At 61.8% G+C, this 13,131-nt stretch overlaps 4 protein-coding genes across 4 annotated transcripts; 3 read left to right on the forward strand and 1 right to left on the reverse strand.

Annotated features, from left to right (window-relative positions):
* Positions 1–4: 4 nt before the first annotated feature.
* RHTO_01346 (amino acid transmembrane transporter) lies at positions 5–2,547 on the forward strand (the record flags this gene model as incomplete). Its single annotated transcript, XM_016415028.1, has 15 exons — positions 5–132; positions 195–219; positions 287–395; positions 457–516; positions 578–639; positions 699–723; positions 785–938; positions 997–1,109; positions 1,169–1,243; positions 1,311–1,442; positions 1,508–1,601; positions 1,666–1,920; positions 1,972–2,149; positions 2,222–2,332; positions 2,401–2,547. The coding sequence occupies 15 exons, from the start codon at positions 5–7 to the stop codon at positions 2,545–2,547; spliced, it is 1,668 nt and encodes a 555-aa protein (XP_016272818.1).
* Positions 2,548–3,462: 915 nt separating this feature from the next.
* RHTO_01347 (uncharacterized protein) lies at positions 3,463–8,445 on the forward strand (the record flags this gene model as incomplete). Its single annotated transcript, XM_016415029.1, has 6 exons — positions 3,463–4,972; positions 5,036–5,752; positions 5,811–6,529; positions 6,584–7,127; positions 7,181–7,804; positions 7,862–8,445. 6 exons carry the CDS (start codon positions 3,463–3,465, stop codon positions 8,443–8,445), a joined length of 4,698 nt encoding a protein of 1,565 aa, XP_016272819.1.
* A 421-nt stretch (positions 8,446–8,866) lies between these two features.
* RHTO_01348 (NCS1 allantoate transporter) lies at positions 8,867–10,939 on the reverse strand (the record flags this gene model as incomplete). Its single annotated transcript, XM_016415030.1, has 9 exons — positions 8,867–8,980; positions 9,039–9,306; positions 9,364–9,742; positions 9,810–9,837; positions 9,937–10,190; positions 10,242–10,400; positions 10,447–10,522; positions 10,578–10,786; positions 10,855–10,939. The coding sequence occupies 9 exons, from the start codon at positions 10,937–10,939 to the stop codon at positions 8,867–8,869; spliced, it is 1,572 nt and encodes a 523-aa protein (XP_016272820.1).
* A 953-nt stretch (positions 10,940–11,892) lies between these two features.
* On the forward strand, positions 11,893–12,792 carry RHTO_01349 (lactam utilization protein LamB; the record flags this gene model as incomplete). The annotated part of the gene is made up of 3 exons (XM_016415031.1): positions 11,893–12,097; positions 12,173–12,454; positions 12,512–12,792. 3 exons carry the CDS (start codon positions 11,893–11,895, stop codon positions 12,790–12,792), a joined length of 768 nt encoding a protein of 255 aa, XP_016272821.1.
* Positions 12,793–13,131: the final 339 nt, after the last annotated feature.

Genomic DNA, 13,131 nt, shown 5'->3' on the forward strand with positions numbered 1-13,131 from the left:
AGGGATGTCTGCACGGAGCTCTGAAGTAGACGTCGAGAAGGAAGGGACGGTAAAGGTCGAGCCAGGGAGGGTGTATGGTGGGAAGGAAGCGCTCGAGGGGGCGGAGTTGGGCGCGCAGGGGGGTGTCAAGCGGTGCGTCCGGGCCAGTCCTCTAGCTCTGTAGTGTCGCGCTGACGAGCTCGTTTGGGCGTCAGGAATCTCAAGGCGCGGCATCTGCAGGTGAGGAGCACCTTCGCCCGGACGAACTGCAGGAAGGGGGCCTCGTATTGACCCTCTGGCTGGACAGATGATTGCGCTCGGCGGAACGATCGGTACAGGCTTGTTCGTCGGCGCAGGCTCGGCATTGGCGACGGGCGGAGCGGCCGGGATCTTCTTGGGCTACTCGAGCGTCGGCAGTGCGTTGCGCTCGCACTTCCCTCCCTTGTGCTTTGTCTGACTGAGAATTGGCGCACGCAGTGATCGTCTATGCGGTCATGGTCGCACTGGGCGAGATGACGGCTCTGTATCCCGTAAATGGTGAGTCGAACGCATGCGTCCTCGCCTCGTTTCGCATTCTGACCCGACTTGCGACGCACAGGCGCCTTCGTACACTACGCCAGCCGCTTTGTCGACCCCTCACTCGGCTTTGCGCTGGGATGGGTGCGTCCCCTCACCCCTTCCTCTCCTCGCATCTCGCTCACCCTTCCGCTTGCCTGCAGAACTACTGGTACAACTGGGCCATCAGTCCGTCCCCTCCTCCTCCCCTCCCTCCCTTCTCCCCACTGACCCTCCATCGCTTACGCAGCAATCCCAACCGAAATCGTCGCCGCCGCACTCGTCCTCGACTACTGGCCCCGCGCCGCAGAAATCAACGTCGCGGTATGGATAACGGTCTTCTTCATCGTTATCACCACTTTCAACTTCATGGGCGTCGGAGCGTACGGAGAGGCAGAGTTTTGGTCAGTCTCGCTCGTCGTATCGATTCGAGGGAAAGGTGCTGATGGTTTGGATGAGCAGGTTCGCGTTGATCAAGATCGTCACCCTCCTCGGCTTGATCCTCGTCGCACTAATCATCACAGCCGGCGGCGTCCCGACAAGCGACTCCTCCGAATACCCCATCGGCTTCCGCTGTCCGTCCATTTCCCCTCTCTCCCTCTCCTTCGTGCGCGCTGACAAGGTCGGCGAACAGATTGGAACGAAGTGCCGTTCCAACAGCAGAACGGGATCCCAGGCTCGCTTGGAAGGTTCTTGTCCTTCTGGACTGGTTCGTCCCCCTCCTCCTCTCCCACTGTCTCCCTCACTCCCTCGCTAACGCTCGGTCGCACCCCCAGTTTTCCTCCAAGCCTCCTTCAGTTTCCTAGGTACCGAAATAGTCGCTCTCACTGCTGGAGAAGCCGAGAACCCGCGCCGGAACGTCCCCAAAGCGATCAAGCGCGTGTTTGCGAGGATCGTGTTTTTCTACGGTGCGTTTCGCTCCACCTTCCAGTCAAGGACGAGGCTGATGCGTTTGCGTGGGGTGGGAGCGCAGTGGTGGGAGTGTTCATGATGAGTTTGATCGTGTCGCCTAACGATCCGGGGTTGTTGAACAACTCGGGAACGGCTGCGTCTCCCTGGGTTATCGGGTGCGTCTGCGTTCCCTTCTCTCTCCTCCGCCAACACTCGCTGACGCTCGCTCCCGCTGCGCAGCATCGAGAAGGCGGGCATCAAAGTCCTCCCACACATCGTCAACGGCGTAATCCTCACCGCCGCCTTCTCCGCCGGCAACTCTGACCTCTACGCCGCCTCTCGCACCCTCTACGGCCTCGCATGCGACGGTCAAGCTCCGCGCATCTTTGCCAAGTGCCTCAAGAATGGGTTGCCCATCTGGAGTCTGGTCGCGACGGCGAGTGTTGGGTTCTTGGCGTATATGAATTGTGGGACGGGAGGGGAGAGGGCGTTCAAGTGCGTTCCTCCGTCGCTTCCTCGCGTCGACTGAAGACGGACTCGCTGCAGCTACCTCGTCGCCATCGCCTCCGTCACAGGCCTAATCTCCTGGCTCGTCATCCTCATCACCTACCTGCGCTTCTTCTACGGCGCGCGCAAGCAAGGAATCGACCGCGATGCGTTCCCTTACAAAGCCCCGCTCCAGCCTTGGGCTTCGTACGCCGCTGCGTTCATGATCACCGTTATCGTGCGTCCTTCTCCTTTCCGATCCAGCGAAGAAGGATAGCGAACTGATGAGGATGTTTGGGGGCGCGAACAGATCATCTTCTCGGATTATCAGGTCTTCCTTGCCGGAAGCTGGGACATCGGTTCCTTCCTCTCAGCCTACATCACCATTCCCTGGTTCTTCCTCATGCTCATCGCATGGAAGGTACGCCCCTCCCCTCCCCCTCTCCTCCTCTCCGCTCTGAGCTAGCTGACACTCGCCCGCGTGCGCAGGTCTGGAAGAAAACGACTTTTGTCCGCCTCGAAGCGATGGACTTCTCCTCTGGCCGCCGAGCGCTCGACCTGATGGAGGAGGAACAGCAGAGGATGTATAGGCCGCCGCAGACTTGGTGGGAGAAGGTTTGGGACTGGCTCATGTGAGCGCGCGCCGGGGAATGGGGTGTATTTGTTGCCGTGGGGCGGGAAGGAGTGGAGGAGGGGGTTTTGGGGGTTTGTCGAGCATATCGTTTCGCATCTTTAGACTCGTAATGATAGACGTAATTTACGCAGCCCTCGTGCTGGGAGAAGAACCGAGTCGAGGATAGCCGGACTCCGCTCTCTTTTCCTCCCGCCGCTCGTCTCGTTGGGTTACGCTCACTCAAGGCTTTACTGGACATCTCGCTCGCTCGTATGGACGGCCGGAACGCTCCGCAAGTGCTCCACCGCTGCCCACAGACTCCCGTTCCCACTCTCCACCGCTTCATCAGTTTCCGGACTCGAGGATGCGGACAAGCGGCTACACTGCGCGCGAATGACACGAGCAGCCTTACTGTGCGACGAAGAACGCGCTCACCAGCTTCGGGCGCCCCTACGCGTCGTCGCACTGACCTCCTCCTGCCTCCTCTCGCCGAAACGAGCGACGAGTCTTGTTTGTCCCCGTCACGTCCTCTCCTCTCCTCCCTCTTCACGCTGCTGTGACGATTTCTCTGACGACTGCTTGACGATACGAGAAGGGCTTGGTACGAGGGCTTTGAGGTTCCAGGGTGTGTCCCTCTCTCTCGCTCCCTCCGCCTCATTTTCTCGTTCAACAGCCCAGCCAGCTCATCAATACTGACGAGTCTTCGCGTCCAGGCTTGCGCCCACCACTCACGTCCGACACGACCCCTTGACGCTTCACGATCCTCGACTCACCGCCGTCCTCACGCTCCTCACGCCCTCCCACGCCCCATCTGCCACGACTCCCCTTCAGCCCCGGCGATCTCGCTCGATCTTCCTTCACACGACCTCTTTTTGACTTCACCAGAACTCTCTCACGACTATACACGACTCGACTACGTCTCTTCACGTCCAACGACCATGTCTACCCTCACCGCTCTTCGCTCCTCTTCCTCGCTCAACACGACCAACCCCCCTCATCTCCGGCCCTACAGCGCCTCTCTCGCCGAACGAGCCCGCACCTGCCCTCTATCCACCATCTCGACCCTCTCAGCCGTCTCAATCGCCTCAACAGCTTCGACCTCCTCCGCCTTGACCAACACCGGCTCGCGCCGGCGCCGCTCAGCCGCCCTGCTCGACTTGGACCTCGACCTCGACGACTCGACTCGTTCGTCGCTCGTCAGAGCCGAGGCGGTGCTCAGAGCGAGCGAGCACGAGCGCGAGGTCGAGCGGAGGAAGGCGAGGTTGAGCTGGAGGGATCGGCAAGTCCGCAGCGCGCATCTGGTCATTGAGCACCTTGCGGCGGCGGGGGTGGAGGACGAGACGGAGGAGTTGGATGTGCAAGAGCAGCGGCGAGAAGAGGTCGAGCAGGACAGGTCGAACAACCCCCTCAGGCGATTTAGCCCGAAGCGCTTTATGCTTCGCAAGACGCAGTCCATTCCGCTCGACATGGCCAGTCCTCCTGCGCCATCTCAGACCTCTCCACGCGCCGACTCCTCCGCCAAGTCACCCTCTCTACCTCGACCAACCGTGGCTCGTCGCGCTCTCTCCTCATCCAACCACCTCTCTTCCGCAACCGAGACCCTCCACAGCCCGTCCCTCCGTCCCGCCTCGCCACCACAGCATCACCACTACGGCACCCTCCCTCTGCGCTTCTCCCGCCTCGAACCGCCGCTCGACCCGCCGTCCAAATTCTCTGGTTCCTCGGGCGACTCAATCATCCATGTCGTCGCGTTCGATGGACCTGCCGCAGACAAGAAGCGCAAAGGGCTCAAGGACCGAGCGCGGACGTTCAGCCGCGCTTCGACTGACGGCCTCAAGACGCTGACGAGCCGGATACCGAAGCGCACGAGCACACGCAGACCGGGCGTCAAGAAGAAGCCCAGCCTTGCGAATCTTTTTGCCGGCTTGAGCGGGACGAACGACAGCGGCGCTTCGTCCAGCGAGACCAAAGCTCGCAGCATCTCGTTCGCTTCGTCGTCGTCGCGGCCTGTCGTCACGAGCAGCGACACGAGCGGTCACCGTCCCTCCACGAGCATCAGCTCGTACGCTCCTTCGTCGACCACAAGCGATTCTGGCCCACCGTCGCGCAAGCCGTCTCGACTTGGTTTCTTCCGCTCGATCTCGAAGCGGAACTCGGACGGCATCAAGCGCACGTCTCGCAGTACGACTTCGTCAGGCCCGCTATCGCCGTCGCTCATCTCCCGACCGGTCTCGGTTGCGAGCGAAGGCGCTTTCGCTGCCGCGCAGGACAGGCGAGCTTCCAACGCCACTTCCTCGTCGAACGGCTCGTCGGCTGATATGCCGCAGGCGAAGCTTGGATGGGCTGGACGACTGACGCGAGCGGTGAAGGGGAAGAACGTTGCGGCGAAGAAGGCGCTTTTCGAGAAGCCGGTTACGGTCCAGCAGGCCGAGAAGATCGCAGCTCCTCGTGGGTCGAGCAACCCTTCGGTGGCACGCTTAGACCATCCTTGCTTACTCTTTATTCTCGCAGAATCGCCCGACTTGACCGCTCGCCCACCTGCTCGACTCCCGCTTACGACCGTCTTCCCAACTCGCGCCGAAGACCTCGCTCCTCCTGCTCGTCCGCCGCGCCCGTCGAAAAACCTCGAATCGTCAGACGACACGACATTCTACGGCCACAAGATCGCGCCCGTCGAAACTCGCGCAGCAGCCATCGATGCGTTCGTCATCGAGTCCAGCGCTCCCCGCGTACGGGCCAAAGCGAGTGCGCCAACCACCAAGCGGATCCCTGCCGCTTCTCCCGTCGACGAGCTGCCTCCGACCATCTACCAGCCCCTGCCGAACGAGCGCCTCTCGATCGGCCAGCCGTTCGACTCTTCGCTGCTTCCGCCAGTCCCGATCTACCCGGCGCACTCGTTCCCGCCGAGCCGCCGCTATTCACCCGACTTCGGTGACGCATCCGACTCGAGCCTTTCGCCCGCCGAACACAGCGGCTCGTCGGGATGGTCGTCAAGCCCGTCGCGGCGCTGCCCGAGTCCAGCTCGCTCGTTCCGTACGCCAAGTCCCGCTCGCTGGCGAGCGTTGCTCCCTTCGGCATCAGCCGGTAGCAGTCCTGAGAAGAACGAGCGAGGCCTGCCGCAGCCGCTCGTCCTGACTCCGAGGATCGCGAAGACGCTTGGCAGCCCAAGGAAACTCGCGATGGGGCCGGAGAACGTTATATGCATGGGCATTGACGACCTCACCGGCAGTGAGCGCACTTCTCGTCGCCATCACGGCGGGCTTAGCTGACTTCGCCTCCCTCACAGATCCCATCTCGGAGGTTCGCGGCGCGACAACCGATCTCGCCGAGCTACTGTCTGGTCTCGAGGACACCTATGAGCTCGATACGTCGAAGGTCGGCACCCAGTCTGTCGCAAGTCGCAGGCACGTCCAGCGCGACGTCTCGGACCTGTCCGCTTCCCTTCGAGGGAAGCTTCCGCACCTCGAGTCGATCGAGTCGCTCCGTTCAAGCGTGAGCGATGTGCCACTCGACCTCAAGGAGCTCATCAACACGGTCGACGACCACATCTCCGAGGTCGACATCCCGTTTTTCTCGATCGAGCAGCCTCCGCTGTCCTACAACAGCTTCGGCGACGACGACGACTCGAGCTCCTCCGGCGAGAGCAGCGGCGAAGACGACCTAGCCGTACTCCAAGCCCGCGCAGGACTCTCGGCTTCCGGTCATCTCGTCGTCGACAACACGACGAGTCGCTTCAGCATCGTTGGTGGTGCCACACAGGCTCTTGAGGCGACCGCGACAAGCTTCGAGGGCCTGCAGTCGACGGCGGTGGACGCCATCCGCCACATGCTCTCGGCACCGGGCACGACGACCCTGTCTTCGCCGGGGTCTGCGACACTCCAGGCGTTCCCCCTGCCAGCGTCGGCGACTCTGCAGGCGTTCCGCCTCGACAATATCGACGAGGAAGAGCCGAGGTCGACGCTGCGGGACAGCGTGCGAGACGCCCTCGAGCTCGAGCGGCCGACTGTGCGTTCGTTCGCGCCTGCAACGTCGCACACAAGCTCACTTTTGCTCACACAGGCCGGCGACAAGATGTTTGAGCGCATCGACGAGGACGTCTCGCTCAATGCCCTGATCAACAGTCCCTCGCCGCCTGTCTCGCCCGAGCAGGTCCTCGCCCGGCGCGAGGCGCTGTACCACCACCACGCGCGGATGGGCAGCACGCTGTCGACCGCCGAAGGGTCGCTCGAGAGCTGCTTCTCGCTCGTGGGCTCGCCCTCGCCAAACCCGCCTTCCGGCCGACCGATGCGCCAAAGTCTGCAGCGGTACTCGCAGGACAAGTTCCCGACCAAGCGACCGAGTCACCGCGCCCGTCCTGTCTCTGAGCTGTCCGCCGCATCGACCGACCCGGCGTCGAACGAGACGACCAACCTGTCCGTCGCTCCAAGCAGTCGTTCGACCAATCTCAGCGTCTCGTCCTTGACAAGCTCGCCGTGTCCCGTACCGCGAAGCGGACGCATCCGCATGCTGACTCGCGCCGAGGGTCCGTTGCCGGCGCAGCCAGCCTTCCGCTTCCCTCCTGCGAAGGATCGGGTCGAGCAGGCGCATCCGGCTCAAGGCCGGGGTGAGTACACCTGTCGCGGTCTGGACGAACAGTACTGACTGATCGTCGCACAGGTTCGCACTCGCCGCGCTACGTTCGCCCACTGGTCGCCGTCGAGCCTGGCGAACCGCTTCCGAAGCCGATCAGGCTGGCAGATTATGTCGACGGTCCCATTCCACCCGATACGCCTCCTCCGTCCTCTCCGTCAATCTCGGACGACGAGCGCCGTGTGCTCGAGCTCGAACATTACGGAGTGCCTGCTCTTGCGACCATCCCCAGCCAGTCTCTCGGCTCGATCGGCCACCTCCGCCACACCTCGGATATCCTGCAGCGCGTGATCGCCGAAGAGTCTGAGGACAACCTCTCGGCAAGCCCGTCGTCAACACACCTCCGCCCGCTCGAGCCCGCCTACCTGCCAAACTCGCCTCAGCCGATGCCGTTCGGTCCGCTCGACGATTCCTCCATCGCGTTCGAAGTCATCGTTGCGCCTCCCGAGCACTTGTCGGGCCGTATCGTCGAGCTCGAGCCGGACGAGAGCCTGCTCATGTCCGTCCGAGACGAGGACTTCGACTTGACCGCCGAGACAAATCCTGAGATCACCCGTCAACACGCCTCATTCGCGTACGAGGCCGAGACGGAGGTCCACCGCAGTCGGATCGTCTGGCCCGACACCGACTACTCGCGCGAGGTCATTGCCCGTGAGTTGGCCATTCCCGCGCGCCGCTATTTTCCTGCTGACACTGCTTCCTGTTCAGACTTCATCCTTCCTCGCACCTACCACGCCATTCTCGAGTTTCTCTTCTTCTCCCAGTCACGCTGGCCGTCGCCGCCTCACCTCCTCCGCATGACCTCGTTCGTCCCGCCTGCCTACGATGACCCGCCAACTCCGCCTTCGCCCATCGTCATCCCGCCACCCATCGTCGATTCTCCGCCCGCTTCTCAAGAGGTCGTCTTGGTGTCGAAGGCACGACCAGTACGGCGCAAGGTGCTTTCGGAGAAGCCCGTCAACCAGCAGGTCGCCCTCCTCTCGCGCTCGACTTCGTCGCCCAGCAAGAAGCCCAAGGACGAGCAGTCGCCTTTCACTGCTCTTCCGCCTCGCCTGTCAGCCAAGCTTCGCGGCGCTCGTACCAAGCTGAGTTCGAAGAGTCCCAAGCGCGTCGACACCGGTTTCCTCGGCGACAACGCGACGAGGCGCAGGCAGGGTCAGTTCAATGCGGCAATGCGGCGCCTCGAGGGCATCGGCGCGCCGGCAGAGCAGCGGAGCGACAGCGAGACGGACGACACAGGCGTACTCGAAGCGCAGGGCGAGGCCACCGACGAGTTGACTTTTACCAAGTAGTTCCGGCCGTCTCTCTGCTCTTCGGATACTTGTTGACCACTTCCATCATGCAGGACGCCGCGCCTCTCGCTCAACAGGCCGCGCGTGCGCCGCAAGCCGGGCATCACGACTCTGCGATGACCTTCCTAAGCTTCGGTTCTCCTCGTCTCGCGCCTCGTCCTCTGTCGTTCATGTCCCGCTGGCTCGGCTTTCTGTACCTTCGGCCTTGACACCTTTTTCCTTCCCCCAAGAAGACCTTTGTAACGGATGAACACTTTCAGACGCTCAAGCACGGGGAGGTCCTCTCGCTCTTCTCGCTCGACAAGAAGCGACACCGCTTGGAAGACCGACAACGACAGCTTGTTTGACCAAAAACATACAAGAAAACGACTATAGAGCCCGGAGAGTCTATCGAGACGAGCCCTTTTCTTCCTTCTCCGCCTTACACAGCGACGACACCCGCAGCGTCATCCTTCTCCGCGTCCACCTCGCCCTTCTCCGCGCTCGACGCGACAGTCGATTCCGAGTATTCGATGGTGCCCACCTCGTAGACCGCCTCGTCGACGAAGGAAGAGTGCGGCGGGAAAAGATAGTTGAAGAGTGAGGTACCAAACGAAGGCGCCAAAGGTCGACATGTACCATGAAAAGTAGTACGTGTAAGGCTGAGGGTTCGGGTTCTTCGGGTCAACGGCGTGTGCGAAGGCGGGGAGGTTGGGCGCGAGCGCGAAGATCCAGGCAATGACGGCTCTGAGGTTGACGCCGTGGAAGTAGCGGTAGATTCCTTCGGGGTCGTAGAACTGCCGCACGTCGACTTTGCCCTTGCGGACGATGTAGAAGTCGGTGGCGAGGATTGTGGCGACGGGGGCGAGGAAGACGGGGTAGCTGCGAGGGAGGAGTTAGCCATGCCGCTATTGGGAAAGATGGAGGAAAGAGACGCACGACGAGAGGAAGGAGTAGAACTGAGGCGCGTCCGTGACAATGCGCCAAGGATTCGTCGCCCAACAAAGGATGCCGGCGAGAACGGAGCAGCGGAAAATCGAGAGGTACCGAGGCATGACGGAGGTGATGTCGGTGGCGAAAGAGATCGAGTTCGCGCTGATATTGACTCCAATGGTGCTGCTGAACCATCCCAACCCGGCGAAGAACCTGGCCGCGCGCGAGTCGAATAAGGCGCAGAGACTGGCGGGGTCGAAGACCTGCTGTCCGTACTTCTGCTCGGCGGCGGCGGCGCAGCAGATCGAGATGGCGATAGGGATGCAGCCGAAGACGGGGACGGCAACGAGTTGTGCCCAGCTGGCTTTGGGCGACTTGGCGAATCCTGCGGGCGAGAGGGATCAGTTGCGGGTCGGAAGCGGAGTCGCCGCAGGTTCGCGGCCTGGACTCACGACTGAAATCCGGGATATTGATCGAGACCTGTGAAGGACCAGAGAATGATCGAAACGGTGGAGAGGGGAGGAGGCGGATGAATGTCAGCTCGGGAACAACGCTTATGAGCGAAGCGCTTCGCCTTACCGTCGAGTACAGTCCCGTCACTGCATTCAGTCCCGCAATCATCGCCCAGCTCCGCGACCCTTGGGGAAGCAACTTCTCGTCGAAGTGGCCAGTCAGGATAAAGCCCTTGCCCTTGGTGACGACCATCGCCCAAATGAAGAGCGCTCCGAACAGGATGTACGACGACCACGCCTTGATTTTGAAGAAGAAGGCGAGGCGTCGGACGGGGACACAGGCGAGAGGCGCCTGGAAGACCCAGAGGATGGCGAAGCCGACTGCGAGGGAGGGTCGTCAGCTTCGTTCGCCGGCTCGAGCGCCTGACGCACTAATCGTCTGCGTATCAATGCCGAGGTTCGGCGGAAGCGTGTTGGGGATCTTGAGGAAGCTGGGCCAAATCGCTCCCGTCATTACAGCGACGATCCTGCCTCCCTCTGCTGGTGGAATCGCATGAGCTTTGGTTCCGCTCCAACCAGTGACGGATCGACCTAAGAAACGTGAGGCAGACCAGCCACAGAATTGCGAGCACAGCACGGACGAGGATGGCGAGGTAAGAACCCCACATGCCAAACGACGCGCGAATAACGACGGGGAGGGAGCAATGCGTCGTCTGCGTCACAAAGCGTCAGTATCGATGTCTAGTGACATTGAATAAATGGACTCACCGCGCCAATCCTGCCGTTGAGCGTAAGAACGATGCCGATAACGAAAAAGGCGACGAAAGAGAGCGGGATTGCTTCGCGAGCGCATAGCCCGAGTCCGACCAACGTGGAGCCGAGGTCCCACGTAGCAGGCGCCATCTGATCACTGTTCCAGTACGAGGCGACGTCCATCGCTGTCCATGTCCGCTGATTCGCCGGTACGGGGTCGAGGTCTGGTTTCATCGACGAGACTGTCAGCTTCTATGCCATCGGATGCATCGAGAGAAGTCTCTGCACACACCTTTGTTGGACCACCGCGACGAGCCGAGTGAGCCTGCCTCCTGCTTGACCGCAATGGTGCGGTTAATCCTGCGAAGCGTCTCCATCTGAGCGCTAGCACTTGTCGGAAAGAGTTGGCGAGAGGCGTGAGAAACGACGAAGAGCAGCTGTCGAGTGTCGAAGAGGCGGAAGAAGAGGAGGGTGCAGCGATACGGACGACGGAACAGTGGCGTGAGGAGGCCCGTCTATCGAAATAGCCCTATACAAAGCTCAGCGGTTGGATCGTTTGTGCGCAAAGGTCCGTACAATCGACGCTAGCGGATGAACAGTTCTGCGAGCCGCCGAAGCGGAGACGCGGAAGACAGTCGGGCGCAGATAGCGAGAGGGCGCCTAACGTCGCCTGCGCGCCCCTCAGCACAGCGACGCTTCGTTCGAACTCCTGGCCCTGATTATACCCTCTTGGAATCCCTCTGAAGTTCTCGCGGTCCGCCCAGCGCTGTCGGTGCGCCACCATCGCGCATCACTCGCGGCGAGCAGATTGGCCGACGGGTGAGCGGCGGCAAGCGCGCGAGATAGCTGTACACCCCGCAGTCGCTCGCTACAGTAGGCGGGTCGTGATCGCTCGGAAGTGCGTTACGCAGAGCGAAAAGCCAGCCGCGTTTGGGGCGAGAGGCAGAACTGGTCAGCGGTCAGCGGGACGACGACCTCTTGGTCCGCTTCGCCCTCCTCACACCGCTCCTTCTGGCGCTTTGACTGCTTAAAGCGTCCCAACAGCTCACACTCGACCGACGTACAGCCGCGAAACCGCCGCTCAAGCGTCTCACCCGCAGCTTGCACCTTCCCCACCTCCTCATCTCTCGACGAGTCCTCGAGCTCACCCAGCCCTCGCACGTCGAAGCAGTCGGTGGCACCGTCAAGCAAACGTCTCCTTGCGCCCGCTCCCATCCGCCGACCGGCCTAGTGACCAGCACCGATCTCCTCGAAACCCTCCATCTCTCGCCGCATCTCCCTACTCCTCTCACTCGCGCTCCAAACAACCTTATCCTTCTAGTCTTGCGCCATGCCCCTCTCTGCGACTCTCAATTGCGACTGCGGCGAGTCGTACGGGCAGTACACGATTGGCGACGACGAAGGCTTGTTCCCCATCGTCGACATTGCCAACTGCGCTTGCGGCTTCCATGCGTCCGACTTTGACGTGATGGCCAAGACGGTCTTGCTGGCGAAGAAGCATGGCGTGGGGATCGGAGCGCACCCATCGTTGCCAGGTGCGCGGGACTTTCCTCGCGCGACAGATGCCTCAGTCCCCGTACGTTTGCTCACGCCGCTTCCACTCCGCGCAGACCAGCAAGGCTTCGGTCGGCGCATCATGCACCTCCCTCCCGAGTCGTTCTTCAACTGCCTGCTCTACCAAGCCGGCGCGATCGACGCCTTCCTGAAGCTGAACGGACTCAAGTTCAACCACTTCAAGCCGCACGGCCAGGCGTACGTCATGTCGGCAAAGGACCTCGAGCTTGCGCGCCAGAGCGCAAAGATCGCCAAGCTGTATGGCGTCCCCCTGCTTGGCTTGCCTGGCTCGAAGCACCAGGAGGCGTGCAAGCTTGAAGGCGCCGACTTCATTCCAGGTGAGAGCGGTCGTTCTCCTCGTCCCCGCAACATTTGTAGTGATGCTCGACCGGCAGAATTCTACGCCGACTTGCAGTACGGCGACGAAGGCCAGCTGCTCGCACCTGCTTCCGCCGCCCAGCGCCACCCCATCACGCCCGACCAGGTGTACACGCGCGTCCGCAAGATGCTCGAGACGAGTACATGGATGTCATTCAACGACGGGAAGGAGCTGCGCTTCCCTGAAGGAACGGACAAGGTGTCGATTTGTGTTCATGGCGACTTTCCGGGCGCGGTGGAGACGGCCAAGGCGGTCAAGCGGGCTATTGAGGACGTCGCCCACGGTAACAAAGCGTAAAGAGCTGGTCTCGAGGGTGTACATATCTATCTATCTCGTGCATCGAAACCGTGTTCGACGACCCTTTCCTGGCGACTTCGGGCGTTCACTCTCCGTTCGCTCCGCATCTTCCGCTCGTAGCCGCGCCGCTATCTCTGCGATACTCAGACGAAACGCCAGAGCATTCTGCCGCTCGATCCGTGACGCTTCCGCCCCCGCTTGGCGGCTACGCCTCTTCCCCGCTTCTCCTCGTCCTTTCCGAGGGTTGTTGCCGCGCCCAACGTCGAGCCTGCGCCTCGCTGGCCTGCCGTTGGACTTCGACTGCTGCTTGCTACCCTACGCACTCGCCCAACGACCCCA

The sequence above is a fragment of the Rhodotorula toruloides genome, assembly GCF_000320785.1.
Source record: "Rhodotorula toruloides NP11 unplaced genomic scaffold Scaffold13, whole genome shotgun sequence".
In the NCBI taxonomy this organism is placed as follows: domain Eukaryota; kingdom Fungi; phylum Basidiomycota; class Microbotryomycetes; order Sporidiobolales; family Sporidiobolaceae; genus Rhodotorula; species Rhodotorula toruloides.